General features: G+C 38.2%; 1 protein-coding gene across 1 annotated transcript; it reads right to left on the reverse strand.

Annotated features, from left to right (window-relative positions):
- Positions 1-938: 938 nt before the first annotated feature.
- Positions 939-16,877, reverse strand: lmf2.L (lipase maturation factor 2 L homeolog; the record flags this gene model as incomplete). Its single annotated transcript, NM_001086210.1, is given in 14 exon segments — positions 939-1,931; positions 4,778-4,886; positions 5,201-5,312; positions 6,055-6,223; positions 6,842-7,024; positions 7,370-7,466; positions 7,587-7,692; positions 8,759-8,899; positions 9,623-9,761; positions 10,136-10,314; positions 11,471-11,667; positions 13,578-13,606; positions 15,868-16,121; positions 16,756-16,877. Coding segments are annotated over 14 exon segments (2,124 nt in total). The 3' UTR covers positions 939-1,616.
- Between the last annotated feature and the right edge of the window lie 192 nt (positions 16,878-17,069).

Raw genomic sequence — 17,069 nt, forward strand, 5'->3', positions numbered from 1 at the left:
GAGACCAATTAGAGAGCTCATATGAAGCATTATCACTCATTACACTGGCTTTTCTGCCCAGTGTTTGTCTATTTTCTCTAGCCATTAACCTCACAGAATGGAATATACAGGGGCTAATATGTTACCTGCTTGGCTAAGATAGCAGGCAATATCTATCCATGCATGGCATCGACGTAACAAAGTTCTGCGTCCATTAAAATCCTTGGAAAAAGTATTTTTTTTTTTTTTTTTGCTACAATGCACTTCTGAGCAGGTCTGATACTATGGAATAGGCCAATCTCGATGGTGAGTGAGTCAATCTTTAAATTGGAGTGAGGATTAAATGAATTTGTCACAAACTTCTGCTGAGTAGATCACCAATTGTATAGAGTTGTCCACTCTCATCACTCTCACCAGTCAAATAAATAGGCAGGTATACTGAAGGCAGGAGATTTAAAAAACAAAAACTGTTAACCTCCTCCAGTATAGTTTACTGGTACCTGCAACATTATGTTGCATTTCTTCAAACTGAATGTAGAAATCCTATTGGTCAGATTGGATCAGGAGACCACCGCAGACAAGGGCCCAAGTTACACACCATTGCATGCAGGACCACACAATAAGACAGTAAGCAATACAGTTACAGGACCTGTTATTTAGAATGCTCAGGACCTGGGGTTTTCCAGATAACGGATACTTTGGGAATTTGGATCTTCATACCTTAGGTCTAATGTTTTATTATTACAGAGAAAAAGTTAATCATTTTTAAAAATGTGGATTATTTGGATAAAATGGAGTCTAAGGGAGACAACCTTCCCGTCATTTGTATTTCTCTGGATAATGGGTTTCCGGTTTAATGGATCCCATACCTGTATGTAATTCCAACTTTTCTTGAACTTATATTGAACACAATTACATTGTCCTTGTTGATCCTCTGGAAAAAATGTTCAAGTCAGAGATGCAAACAAATATTTATTACAAAATCATCACGTTTAGCTGTGCACAAACTTGCATATAACCACAGATGAGTGCATATAACCACAGGCTGATGAGTGAACAAGCATTGCAGGGATGTGTAACAGTTATTTCCATTTTTAAAAGATGGATAAGATATTGGCCAGAAAAGATCTGGCATAGCCCAGAAAAGAGCTACAGTATAAGGCAACTGTGGATCCAGGTAGGAGGAATACATCTCTGATCCTCTAACAAGGCACATTCTGATAATCTGCTATAAAGAATTTATGAGAAAAGCAAAACACAGGACAATTTGTAATTAAAAAATGTAAAAAAAAAAACCCTTATACAAGACCGTCCTTAACAGGGGATGAGCATTTTCATTTCATTATTATTATTAGTATACATATAAAATGTTTTTTTTTCATTTAGCCCAAAGTTTATAGTACACATAGTACACAGGGGCCCTGGAATAAGTTAATTATTACTTCACTGCAAAAGGGGACCTGCTCTTTCAAAGTGAAGAGACTGACAGCTTTTAGGGGCATTATTAAATTTAACAGCATGAATTATTAAAAAATCAAGTAGGTGGGAACATATTTAAAACATAATTTAATTTAACCGGATTCTTATCCCCATGATTTTTGGACAGAGGAAAGGGCTTTAATTCTATTGTCAAAACATTAACTCTTTTCATTTTTTTTATTTCTGCGCACTGTGTCTGTCCCATGTCCCGAAGATTTTGAAGATGCAGACTCTCCTTGACCACTGTTTGGCTTCTGCTTTTTCTTCTCATTTGGTGGCTTGCTGTGCCTTTGTTTGGCAACACTTGGCCTTGAGACACCACCAAACATAGCCTGTAGAAAGTAAATAGTAAAAATTCCAAAAATAAAACTGTGCAGCAGCAGAGGAGCCGGTAAAGGATGCAGAAAATCTCGGATCAGCTTCAAGACAAATGGAATTGGAGCATCCAATGAGCGGCGAGCTGGGGGCTTATCCTAGAAGAGAAGGGATAGATGTGCTAAATTTTAAGCAATTGTTTAAAAGATAGAGAGTTTTCACATATACTGTATCTACAGCAGGCACATTTTGGTTGACGACAGAGCTCAAAGCCAACTCATTTATATTGAGATTGATTTATATTGAATAATAAGGTTAAAGTGCCACAGACAGACCCTGTGAAACCACTTAATACACACAGACTGGCTTCATTTAGCTACTCGTAGTAAACAAATTCTCTGTAGTCTGACTTAACATATGGCACACAAGTTATAGGGACAGTATACCCCCTTTTGAACATGAATTAAACAGGGGTTGTACTGAAATTTCCATTTGCCCAGTTGCAAGAAATATTTTTTTGCATTTAAAAAATAGGCAACAAGTATGTTTATTCCCTATTCATTGAATTGTGCTTGAAAAGGGGGAATAGAGGGCCAAAACCCGGATATCCACACCAGATATTAATGAGCACTAATTGTATTTTATAGGTTATCTTGTATGGTATATACATAGTCATATGAAAAAGTTTGGGAACCCCTCTCATCCTGCATAATAATTTACTCCACTTTCAACAACAAAAAGATAACAGTGGTATGTCTTTTATTTCCCAGGAACATCTGAGTACTGGGGTATTTTCTGAACAAAATTTTTAGTGAAGCAGCATTCAGTTGTATGAAATTAAATCAAATGTGAAAAACTGGCTGTGCAAAAATGTGGGTACCCTTGTAATTCTGCTAATTTGAATGAATGTAACTGCTCAATACTGATTACTGGTAACACCAAATTGGTTGGATTAGCTCATTAAGGTGGCCATAGACTACAAGATCCGCTCGTTTGGCGACATCGCCAAACGAGCGGATCTTTCCCCGATATGCCACTAAACTGCGTGGCTATATCGGGGGTAATTCGAACGTTCGGCCGTATGGCCGAACGATCGAATTACGATGCGCCAAGCGGCTCCGACGGGTCGGTCGGGTAAAAATCCAACCTTCCCGATCGATATCGTGGCCAGATATCGATCGGGAAGACCCGTCGGAAGCCCCCATACACGGGCAGATAAGCTGTCAAATCGGTCCAAACGACCGATATCGGCAGTTTTATCTGCCCGTGTATGGCCAAAGCCTTGAACTTCATAGGCAGGTGTGTCCAATCATAAGAAAGGGTATTTAAGGTGGACAAATGCAAGTTGTGCTTTTGACTATCCTCTGAAGAGTGACAGCATGGGATCCTCAAAGCAACTCTCAAAAGATCTGAAAACAAAAGATTGTTTAGTATCATGGTTTAGGGGAAGGCTACAAAAAGCTATCTCAGAGGGCACAGTTGCTGTAAAACCTGGCAAGGCCAAGAATACAGGAGCGGCATATTATTGCAATTGGGTTACAGACAACCCAAAGACCTGCAAGAACATCTTGCTGCAGATGGTGTATCTGTACATCATTCTACAATTCAGCGAAATTTGTACAAAGAACATCTGTATGGCAGGGTGATGAGAAAGAAGCCCTTTCTGTACTCACGCCACAAACAGAGTCTCTTGTTGTTTGCAAAAGTTTATTTAAACCACAGTAATTTTGGAACAAAGTGCTTTGAGCTGATGAGACAAAATTTTTGTTATTTAGTCATAACAAAAAGCCCTTTGCGTGGTGGAAGAAGAACACCTGCTACCTACTGTTAAATTTGGTGGAGGTTCCATCATGCTGTGGGGCTGTGTGGCTAGTTCAGGGACTGGGGCCCTTGTTAAAGTCAAGGGTTGGATGAATTCAACCCAATATCAACAAATTCTTCAGGATAATGTTCAAGCACCAGTTACAAAGCTGAAGTTACGCAGGGGTTGGATATTCCAACAAGAAAATGACACTTCAAAATCTACAAAGGCATTTATGCAGAGGGAGAAGTACAATATTCTGGAATGGCTGTCACAGTCCCCCAACTTGAATATCATCGAAAATCTATGGGATGATTTGAAGCAGGCTGTCCATGCTCAGCAGCCATTACATTTAACTGAACTGGAGACATTTTGTATGGACGAATGGTCAAAAATACCACCATCCAGAAACCAGACTCATTAAAGGCTATAGGAGGCGTCTAGAGGCTGTTACATTTGCAAAAGGAGGCTCAACTAAGTATTGATGTAATATCTTTGTTGGGGTGCCCAAATTTATGCTATGATGCATATTGCATATTTTCTGTTAATCCAATAAACTTTGTCACTGCTGAAATACTACTGTTTTCATAAGGCATGTTATATATTAAAAGGAAGTTGCTACTTTGAAAGCTCAGCCAATGATACACAAAAACTTAGAATTAAGAGGGGATCCCAAACTTTTTCATATGACTATGTATTGGGGTGAAGTGGTTCTTTGCTGGACATGCAAAGTTGTACGTTTCGAGCAGTTATTACACTTTATATGGATTTGCTGCATTTCTATTTCCACATAATGTATTATAGTCTTCTGTCACTTTGCTATGGCAGCTCAGAGCAAGATAAACTGCCATCTGTAGGGACCAAGGAACCTCATCTCTGTTGTCTGAGGTATCGTAATACTCATTCTACTATTTCTTATGCTGAACTAACAAAATTATATAAAAAAAACCTGTGTGTGTAGCGGTGGAAAGTTCATATTTTGAATTCTGGGATGAAGTTAATCCTAGATTTGGTAACTGCATGTGCACCAACTTTTTCCGCCAACCCATCTGCAATTTCCACCTGGTGCAGTGAATGGGGACCCGGCAGAACCCAGAAATTAGGGTTCGGTGCATAGCTATTTGCATTCGAATTTATTATGAATCCATGTACTGTGCATCTGTGGGAGATATGATTATACATAGGAAAAAAGTGGTTGCCAACCTTGAGCCCATGCTGGGATAATAGATTGTCCAGAAAAGGGTCGTCTAGAAACACAGCAGGAAAAAATTCCTCAACATGGCGCCGTCGCCACCAGCTCTTGGGCATGTGCCTGAAACCAGATGAAGCAGATATTAACATTAAAGGAAGGACCCAGAAAGTAATAGAAAGCTGCTATTCAACAGAGGAAAATGTACACAAGAGAGAAGGAAACATAATAATTAAAACTAAGCAAGCAAATATAAAAGAGACCTCAGACATTACAAAAAACCTCTATGGGACCCTAGGGATGGCTGGGCCCATTCAAAAGTAGATGATTACAGCTTTGGCCTCTGGTTGGACAGCCTTGATTCTACATACACAACATATATACAGTACAAAATGCTTAAACTTTTCATTATTTATTTAACTGGCTCCCAAGCTTACCCTGACTGATCAACCTCTGTGAACCAGTATTTATATTGCTGGGCTCTGATGTACGTTGGAGGGTTTGCATGGAAGGGATAAAGAGACTCATCATTTTGTACCAGGTGTATCACTGCAAACAATAAAAAAATAAGAAATCTTTAAATACCAACCAAAATGAATAGATGTGAACAATGTGGGTGGGGTGAGAAGGAGAGAAAAGAGCAGGTCTTAAACAAAGGATTATTCTGGCTTTTGCTGAGCTGCGTTTCACTTATCACTTACAAGGCCTATCTGCCTTCTGCCAGCAAGCAAAGTGACAAAACTTAAGTTAAAGAAACAGCCATTTAATCTGTTTAATATCCCCAATATAAGATACCTGTCTGTACAAGTATGATGTTCAGTCCTTTTCTAAATCACAACAATCAAGCAAGCATCTGAGTGAAGGTCAACCTATCAATGTTAAATGTACTTTAGGCATTTCTCTCAAGGTGCTACCTGTACTTTGCACAATGAAGCAGGAAAAAGCATTTCAGTGCAAGACCTAAGTATGGATAAACATGTTCAGATATAGTTACCTCTGTTTGAAAGGAAACACGTTGGCACACAATTTTATAATATGCACTGCCATCTTATCTGTTATTCAATATAGATATGAAGTAATGCAATTTTAAATCACTGCAAAACATTAAGGGCACAATAGTCTAAATCTAACGTCTCTTGATGTCTGGCATCTCAACACTGTACAAAAAGCTTATAAGGCTATACATGCCAGATTTTGGACACTGCATATATTTTGCTGCCCACAATCATAAAATGGAATTCAGGGTACTACAAGCTGTATTTGCATAACAAAATGAATTGGGTCTGCTTACCATCCTTATTTCCCTGCAAGAGCCGGTAAACAAAGCTAGCAAACCACGTACTATGGGAATGGTGTGAAAGGGCAGCAAACCACATCTGCCAATCAAGACGTGGCTGGTGAGGAACGATCACTGTAGGTATTGTGCTGATATTTCCTGGCTTATACATAAACTCGATCTCCTATGGTTGTAGAACAGAAAAAAGAAGATGGACATGTTAACAGACAAGAAATGTTCCTTATACGTCTTGTAAACGGGACAATGTCAGCTCACCAACATGACCCAATAGAACAATGCAGGCACTTCCAGATATAGCAGAGCTGTTCTGAGCTGCGAGCAGCTGCTCTATGGTTTAAACAAAATTTGTAAAAGAAACATCTTATGCAGCCACAAAACTAAACCTAATTTATAATATAGCTGAAGGAGGGAATACAAAAACATAAAAACAACCATACACAAATAAAATAATAAAAGCAAAATCATATGCTTAAGTGGGTTTCCATGAACCTTTTTATTATTAGCTCAGCGCACCAAAAAAATAACTGGACAGCTGAATAAGGCATGGTTTTGACTTCAGAAGCCTCCCACATAGGAAAATAACTTATTTTTTCCCTGTGATTGTACATTTTATTATCTTCAACAAGGTAAATTGCAGGAAAGCAGTACAGATGCCATGTGTTTCTCTCTTGGGCTCCATTTTAATACTGCATGGATAGACAAGATCCAATAAAATTGAATATTTAAAAGCTGCAAACACAATGCAACTCAGAAAGTGGAAAATCCTCTCTGTGCTATTTACCGTCCAGGTTTCTCTGTCAAAACTTCCTTCAACAACAACCTCGGGACGCCCTCCAACTCCAGTCATTCTTCGGAAGAGACCATAAGAATTCACCAACTGGTAGCGATCCACTGTATTAAACATCTGGTGTACCTCTGGCCACAGCTGACCGTTCGACTCAAAATCCATGTATGTGTATGGCACCTAACAGCCACATAGATTAACAAATGGGACAAAAAGAGACATAGTAGACCTGTGGCACAAAGGACGGAAGAAAGCATTTAAAGAACAAACATGGCAGCCAAATCTTAAATTAGACAGGTCCTGAAAATGCAGGGGGGCTGGGGACAGCACCTGGTGAGGATTGGCATTACATAAATTAAGAATGTTTAACCTGAAAAACATCTGTTGTACCAAAATAACTTATTACACAATATACATTCTTCAACTCTAGAGACATCTCTAATATTTTTCTAATGTCTTAAAAAAGCCCTTTGCAGCATTAAAAACAGATGAAGCAGGAAATTAAAATAACCTCTTCTTTCTTACCAGGCTGATTGTAAACATGGCAGCTGCAGCACACGAGAACATTACCCATTGCAAGGTAGACCATAGCTTCCAGAAGAAACCTCTCACCGAGGCACTTCTAAAAGAGAAAGGAGTGTTTTAAATAAGCATCCAATTGCATAGACTAAATTGCTTGATACAAATTGGGCAAAGATAAGAAAAACATAGCTGCTGAAGTAATGCTGGGAGGATAACTCACCTGTACATGCCTTTAAGAATCTCCCATCCCAATGATGCTGCAGCAATCCAAATAGAGGGAAAAGTGATTGTACGTAGCCACTGTTGGAAGTCATGGTAAGTAAATGCTAAAAGAGAAAGAAAATAATGTTTCAGGTTAATAGTGAACAGCACAGTGATTATCTTAGGTTCGAATGTGACCATGGCACGGTTAGCCAGTGTTTGCTCCTGAAGTCAAAAACCTGCCCTTAGGTCAACATGCACTAGTTTTTTACATTTTACTTTTTTATAGTAAATAATTATTTGCCTTCTTCTCTTTTCAGCTCTCAAATGGGAGGGTCACGACCCCATCTAAAAACAAATGCTCTGTAAGACTACACATTTATTGTTATTGCTACTTTTTATTACTCGTCTTTCTATGCAAGCCGTCTCTTATTCATATTCCAGTGTCTTATTCAAATGAATGCATGCTTGCTAGGATAATTTGGACCCTAACAACCAGATTGCTGAAACTGCAAATTAGAAAACTGCTGAATAAAATGCTAAATAACAAAAAATGGCCTCTTTGCACTTCGGTATAGTTACTCTCTGCGCTAGTCAAGCCTTTTCTACCTTCAATTCTGAATTGGGTGCTGAGGAGCCTATTGAAGCAAGGTAACCCTGGAGCTAGCACCATCTCCTGGTGGCTCCAGGGTACTCTTTGCTCCTTGTGTTAAAAGGTGCAGTGCAATAGTTGAGTGCACCTAAAGTATATGGCTCATCACTTGCACGTCAAACACTGGAAATAATGCCAGACAGAATGCTTAAATATTCAACACAGCAATGCTTGATAACCAACAAAGTGCATATGCAGTTACATAACTTTTGGCAAATCAAATGCAATTGTGTCAGGTGTAGAGCAGCTGCATCAGGCGCATCACTTGCCTGCAACCACAATTGCGCTTGCATTGTGGAATAAAATGCCTCATTATTGGAAAAAAAACCATGGCAATTGAGCTTAATTGCACTTTGTGTGTGTGTGGACAAATACCAGCCACAGCTTGGGCTTCTTGTGACAGAAGTGTATGGCAACCAGCAGTAAAGGAGATTTCACAGGCATTTGAGATTTTTTGCCTCAAATGACAAACCAAACAACACATCTAGGTAATTATATTTCTCAGATATACGAATACAGTCATATTACTGTACACTCACCTGTTCTTGATTCCAAAGAATGCTTGTCCCAGTTTATCTGAAGATCAAAATACTTGACTGTCCAGAAAACAAGCAACCCAAATATAGGTATTTCCAGAAGCGATACGAGAGAACGTAGGGAGAAAGCAGAGGTTGCTATGCCTAAAGACACAGAAATAAAATCACTACAGATGATATAAAGGAAAAAGCATGTGTAAAATGTTCTAGAATGAACATGAGCTGCAACAATAAAAACAGAGAAGTTGAGAAGCAGATCTGAGACATTGGTATTAAGGAAAACAAATTTAGTGATGAATAAAATGTTGTCGCAAATTTATTAACAAGCAGCACAGGCACAAGAACAGGTCAAATATGATATAAAGAGAATGTCGTATCATATGGTGACTTTTGAAAGTCAAATTAATATAGCTGTTGGCCATGCTGTCTGCTTCGTCAAGTGGGAGCCAAGTTTGTAATATTACAAGCACTTGCCTTGATTGGCTCCCACCAGACAGAGCAGACAAATCCATAATTACATATCAATCAAGTATGAGGAGATGGTTACAAAGGAAACAGTTAAAAAAAAAAAAAAAAAAAAAAAAAAGATACCTTGCATTTAACACTAAGGCTAGAGCAATACGGGGGCTGAAATCAGCCTGCTCTGGGGCTAACACACTTGGCTGATTTTTGTAAGAAACACACGTCTTTGCATTTTTGTGTGTTCGGGCCGGAGCTGACACAATGATTCCGGATGTGTAAAGAAGAGAAGGCTTCTGCCTTAGAGGCACAAATTTGAGTGTATATTTTATCCAGCTCATTTCAGCTCCCATGTGGCACTAGCCTAAAAACTGGTTTATGGCAAAAGATATTAGATCAAAAGATTACCTCCTTTATGTTGAGTTTTTTTATGCCGTTGGAAAAATGCAATGTGTTGATCATCAAGCATAGAACAGCACAGAACTATAGTCAGTAGGTTAAAAAAATTGTAATTTCCTGTGATTATAATAAGGATCTGAAGGAGAACCTAGGGTAAAAATAAACAGGCCTTTTGGGTTAATAAGCAAAATTTACGGAACCAAAAAAAACGTAGGGCAGAGCATATATTTCAGAACCTAAGTTAATTTAATAATAAACATTAGCTAGGACAAATGCCAGGTGCATGTTATATATACACACACTCGAAAGTATGGCAACCCCCAACAATTATGATTTCTTCAGAAATGCATGAACATTAGAAGGTTAAATGAACACAATACAAAAACGCAAACCACAGTTAAATAAAAATATAACCAAAGCTAGATACTACCATACACATTAGTTAGAATAATTTCATAAATTCAGGGTCTGCAGTTTTTAAATCATGGATGCTTCAAGAATAATTAGAAGCTTATGTATTACCTGAGAGTAAAATGAGAAGAGGCGAAGTCTGCGGAAAGGCAAGAAAAACAGCCATGGGACACCAATTTCAATGAAAAATGTAGCTACTACTGAAAACTTCTGGAGCCAAACAGGAAGCTGATGAGCATACCATGCAGCTGGATTTGGAATGCATTGAGTTTCATAATGGTATGTGAGAGCTGGTAGAAAACAAAAAAAAGGTACAGGTACACTAGATATTCGAGATATACATGGAGGGAAAAGAAACTGCCAGCAGTTGCTTTTTAGACTGAAAACAAGTAGGCATTTTTAGGCTGAAATATGAATGACAAGTATTAATTTAATGCTATGAGTTTTTATGCCTCTTGTGCCTTAAAGGAAAACTATACCCCCAAAATGAATACATAAGCAACAGATAGTTTACAACATATTAAGCGGAATCTTACCAAACTGGAATATACAGTACATTTAGGTAAATATTGCCCTTCTTCATCTCTTGCCTTAAACCATCATTTGTGATGGTCTGTGTGCTGCCTCAGAGAGAGATTACCTGACCAGAAATACTACAACTCTAACAGGAAGAAGTGTGGAAGCAAAAGACACAACTCTGTCTGTCGATTGGCTCATGTGACGTAACATGTATAGTTTGTTTGTGTGTGAATCGTGAATCGTATGATCCCAGGGGATTCTTTAAATGGCTATTTTCTATTTATGATTACCAAATGGCACATACTACTAAAAAGTATATTATTATGAAAATGGTTTATTTACATGACGCAGGATTTTACATATGAGCTGTTGTATGCAATATATTTTTATAGAGAACTACATTGCTTGGGGGTATAGTTTTCCTTTAAGGCCCCCAAACATGGACAGATATAAGATGCTGACAGATTACATCGGACATATGTTGCTCAGGCAGGTTTAAAAATTCCTTGGAACGAGAACTGCGCCAGTTCAATGATGCGTTCCTTTATCCGACCGCCGATATTCTCCTCGTTGTGATGTGATTGTTGAGCCCTAGTGCCCACGATCAGATCAGCCCGATATCACCCACCTCAAGGTGGCCACACTAGCGGATCCCTGTATGTATGACTAGCTTTAGGCTTTATATCCATGGAACACATGATTCTACTCAACTCAGAAAACATGCCACTCAGTTTAAAGTAAATCACTGCATCTTGCTGGTACTAGCTACGACTACTTGAATAGCATGTTTTGATTGCCACAACAATGAGCTTTGATCAAAATGCTGGGCATGCCATTGTCCTCATTTAGGGCAATAATAACGTTTAGTTTTTGGAACTCTTGACTTACAGACACACTGAAATAACATATGCATAAACTTGTTCTTACCTGTGAGTCCCCACCACGTAGGGCAACGGCTAGTTAGTTTTACAACTCCTGATGCAAACATGAGCCTGAAAAGAAGCCACCGGGTGAGCCAGAAAGTGACACCATCATGAGCACTCCAGACTGATGTTTTCCAGCGCATTGCATGCAGAGGTGCCACCAGAATTGCCAGGAAACCAGTCTCTAGGAGTAGGCTGTCCCTGTGCCAAATGCATAATAAGCGCTTAACATCATTGTCACTTTCAATGTTGCAAGCTTTTAAGTTGATTCCTAAATCTGCATTCACAATCAAAACAGTTATTTTATGTCACAGGTTTATTGAAATGTAAAACTTTTCAGGAATGGCCTGATTTTGATTTAGCAATGGATTCTATTATCTATGACTCAGTCATACGAGTATCTTATCATATCTTATCACAACCATATGACAGATGCTACTGCTCTACAATTCCCCTTATCTACAAAAAATACCAGTAAGAAGATTACAGATCTATACTACAGGGAAGATAATCTCCTACCAATAGGTAGACTTTTTTTTTATTGGATGTTACAATGTATTTAATATTATATTTGGATGTGTTCATTTGTATCATATTTTTACATTGTTACAGAAGATTAGACAGGCTATAAATTGTATCAACTGGTAAGACTATGTAGGCTGACAAAAGTGCCTGTGGCATACTGAATTGAAATGTTGCTATTATGTTGGGATTTGTGCAACAAACTGCTAATATAAGCTCATTAACTACTGCAGATTTAACACGGTTGCTGGCTGTGCCTAAGTAGGTCTTTTGACAGCCTCCATACCTCTAGCTACTAAGGAAATAAATAAATATATATATATATATATATATATATATATATATATATATATATATATATATATATATATATATATATATATATATATATATATATATATATATATATTCTCATTATTATTGGAAAATACTGGAAATGCAGATTTTAGACTGTAAGCTCTAAGGGGCCTACTTCCTACTTCCTACATAGCTCTGTGTCCTTATATGAGCTCTGTGTACTGTGTATATTTATTATATTTATTAAACGACTTGTTCTCTCTGTGTGTACTTTTATATATTGTACTTTTATGCATTGTACTGCGCTGCAGCTCCTTAACAGCACTTTACAAATAATGGTATACATACATACACACACAATTGTAAACATATGCAAAATACAATTATACCCAAAAGAGTAATTGTATAATATATTAAGATGGCTTAAAGGTGTAGCATTTAAGTTAACTTTTAGTATATTATAGGTAGACCAATTCTTAGCAACTGTTCTTTGAGGTTTTTGTTAAATTCTCAAGTTTTTTTTTTTTCTTCAATGATTGGTCTTCTTCTGTCTGCCTCTTTCCAGGCTTAAAATGGGTGTCACGGAGTCTGGTTCTATGAGGCTACAACTGAATTTTTATTGCTGCTTTTATCTATTTATCTTTCAGCCTCATTCAAACAACTGACTGATTGCTATGGTAAACTGAACCCTAGCAACCAGATAGCATCTGAAATTAAAAAAACAGAGGGCTACTGAAGGAAAAGCTAAATAATAGTATAAATGAATATACACATAAAAGAAACAAAAAAACAATAACTTATCTTGGAATTTTGTTGTCTACACCATACAAAAAAAGCCAGTTAAAGGTGAACATTCCACAATAAAAATGGAAAAAAACTTGCTATGACTACCAGTGCTGCATACTCAGGACATATAGTCAACATACTTAAGAAATGTAAGCACATGTACTTATTTAGTCACCCAGACCCTTCTTAGGGTCCACATAAAGTAATTCACATGCCAAGGTTTGTAGATCGTGTAGAATGACATAATGATTGCTAACAGCATCCATATAAAGGGAATCTTATGCCATATCTAAAATGTATCACCACTCCCACAGTAATCAGTCACTCCTGTCCCTTCTATACTGTTGCTTTCACTAAGCGGCTATGTCAGTTTTCTATAGGTTAAAAGGGTTTCATTAAACACTAATTAGCATAACGCATAACGCTAATTAAAGACAGCAGACACCTAATAGAAATGAATTGATATTTCCATGCTATATCATTCATATATTTATGAAAGAACTTACCACTGGAAGTAGAGAAAGACTTGCCCAACCTGCAAATAAAAATAGCATTACTGTGCATTCATTACATTTGAGCTGTATGCCCTGTGCTCAGTATTGTCATCTTACTACATTTGAACAGGTCAAAAACACAAAAAACGGTACAATGACTTACCCTTACCAAATTGAAAGCATAATTTGCATATTCAAATATGAGTAAATATTTTGTAGATTTTTTTTTTTAAAAAACATTTTATTGTTTACAGCTTTAAAGGTTTTGGCTTTAGCTGTGTGGACACAAACTACTGGAATGTGCCAATTCCAACTGGAATATATTGAGAATTCCTACTGTAAAAGGATACTAGGTATATTACCTTAAAGGGATACTGTAATGGGAAAAAAAAAATTCAAAATAAATCAGTTAATAGTGCTGCTCCAGCAGAATTCTGCACTGAAATCCATTTCTCAAAACAGCAAACAGATTTTTTTATATTCAATTTTGAAATCTGACATGGGCCTATACATTTTGTCAATTTCCCAGCTGTCCCAAGTCATGTGACTTGTGCTCTGATAAACTTCAATCACTCTTTAGTGCTGTACTGCAAGTTGGAGTGATATCACCCCCCTCCCTTTTCCCCCCCAGCAGCCAAACAAAAGAACAATGGAAAGGTAACCAGATAACAACTCCCTAACACAAGATAACAGCTGCCTGGTAGATCTAAGAACAACACTCAATAGTAAAAACCCATGTCCCACTGAGACACATTCAGTTACATTGAGAAGGAAAAACAGCAGCCTGCCAGAAAGCATTTCTCTCCTAAAGTGCAGGCACAAGTCACATGACCAGGGGCAGCTGGGAAATTGACAAAATGTCTAGTCCCATGTCAGATTTCAAAATTGAATATAAAAAAAATCTGTTTGCTCTTTTGAGAAATGGATTTAAGTGCAGAATTCTGCTGGAGCAGCACTATTAACTGATGCGTTTTGAAAATAACAACATGTTTTCCGATGAAAGAATCCCTTTAAAGGCGTGGTTCGTTCAAGTTAACTTTTAGTATGTTATAATATGGCACCTTTTCGACTGGTCTACATTTTTTAATAGTGTCTATATTATTTGTCTATATGTTCTGACCCCAGTAGCTAACAAGCTATTGCTTTGTAAGGGTTCAGTTTTATTGTTAGAGAATAAGGAAGCAGAGCTGACCGACACTCAAACGGATCCACAGAACCAGAGATATTCAGTTAAAAAAATATATTTATTAGTAGAAAAGTTAGTAATATAATAATATAGCTGCAATGCATCTCCATCCACCCTACACGTTTCGCACCCCTCAGGGTGCTTAGTCATGGGCTCAAATGACAATCAAAGGATATGAGCATTTATACACAAGACAACCAATCAAAAAATTGTAAGAAAAAACAGATCAAAAAAATATTAAAGAGACAGTACCTCTATACGTCTTCAAGAGGTTAAGTATTACAGGAAAGTGTTTAAAAAATGTTTTTTGTTTATTGCTACTTTCTACTAATTTGTACTATTATTTTTATCAGGAGCGTAACCAGCTTGCCAGCCCCTCCCTGCTAGAAAAACTTTTGGAGGGCCCGGCCCGCACTGCCACTTCTGCCCACAACCAACTCCGATTGGCAACCCCCACCACAAGTTTGCACAACACAGGTGCGTCAATTGGAAGACGAAGAAAAAGAGCGACGGGGAGGGGGATATGGACACTATAGACGAGGAAGCAGGCCTCCTTTTCCCCCGGCCCCGCAGGGTCTGCTTCCTCAGTGGTTATGCCACTGCTTTTTATTCAGGCCCTCTCCTATTAATCTTCAAGACTTTTATTCACACCACTCCCTGGCTGCTAGGGTAAACTGGACCCTAATATTCTGGAATGCTAGAATCCCAATCAGGAGAGCAGCTAAAGAAAAAGCTATTGATACTACCCCTTTAATGTTGGGCAATATAAAAGGGCTAAAAATGTAAAATATAAAATAGGATTTAAAAATAAGGGAGAACTGACAATGTCCTAATATACTGTCCATTAACCAACCTATTCAGCTTTTTAGTGAATTAGCTGGCTAACACAAAGGCCAGCTCCTACATGGCAAATTTTAACCTGTTTCAAAACTAACAAAAAATAAGGTAGTAGCCTTGCAGGGTTGTTAACAAGGACCCTTTGCTCCAGTTACTTAAAAACAATGTAACAATGTCATTCCTGATTGTTCTGTAACATATGTAACATTCTGAACCAAGTGCAGAAAAACATCACAAGCCAGCAGCCACACTTGATTTGTAGAAGGAATGTGCATGTACCTGATACAAAGAGAGGTAGAATACCCAGAGTAGCAGGAAGACCAGACTGTCCCGTAAGCAGCTGAAAAGTAGTGCTCCCAGAGACAGAAGAGCCCCAAGCAAGCAGATCAGTTCCATGGTCATTTCTGTATCCAGTCCCAGGCGAGGGCCAAACCAGAGTAACGAAGGGGAATCTTTCATCTGCTCCCAAAACCCTTTACCAGTAAAGCGCAACATCTTCCAGGCAGGAAGGATGCCTTCACGTCCATACAGACCTAAGGATCCAAAATATTAAAGGAGCGTTGTATTAAGAAACACAGGTAAAGAGATTAAAATCAGTGATGCTCAAGTTGTTTGCATTAATTAACTAATAAATAATTAAAAATGCAATTAATACATATTCTTTTATATTTTATTCCATTTGGCAAAATATTTTTTTTTTTAGGTTTCCAAACCCTGTCTAAATTGCTCAGGCACAACATTGTTCTGCCATCTGTCACAAAGGGGAAGGCTGACAATTGGTACATGTGTTTGTGAGTAAAAGCCACACATAAATGAATGCTGTGAGGATTTTATTAGCATTAAATAACACACATACACTGCGCTGCACTGATTGGATAACACAACTGCATTAAAAACAAAAAGAAAGGGGAGAGAGAGAGAGTAGGGCCAGGAATATTTGGCTATGAATAAAAACACGTATACATTGCTCAAAGGCTAATCACCATTTCCCACTCCAACCTCAGAAATGTCCGCCCTGACAAGTCTTGGCAGGCGCTAAAGTGCGTGGGAATTGCCTGTCCTGGAACGGAAAATTCTGCACAACTTGGAGGGAATCATGAAGGAAACGTGTAGTGATAACGTGTCGGCAGCTCATTGAGAAAAGGAGGACAAACAGCGTGCGTATACCTGGAATCTGGACATAGAGAGATACAAACGCAAACAGGTAGATTCCACTCAGCCCCCACAAAAAGGCGGACCGTGCCAAACGATGCTCCCCCATTTTTTTCTTTCCGCCGGTATGTTGCTGCTGTCTGGGTGAGTCACAACGTGGACAGTCTGAGCATGTCCACTGGCATCTGCCTCTTGCTTCTGTCACCGCACATGCGCACGTAAATTAAACCATTAACCCTTCAGCGCCACAAAAAAAAACAAGGAAGCAATCGCTTGAAATCAGTGTGAATGGAAGAAATTGCCCAAAACAAAGATGGCGACGTGGACCT

This window comes from Xenopus laevis, chromosome 3L (genome assembly GCF_017654675.1).
Source record: "Xenopus laevis strain J_2021 chromosome 3L, Xenopus_laevis_v10.1, whole genome shotgun sequence".
Lineage (NCBI taxonomy): Eukaryota > Metazoa > Chordata > Amphibia > Anura > Pipidae > Xenopus > Xenopus laevis.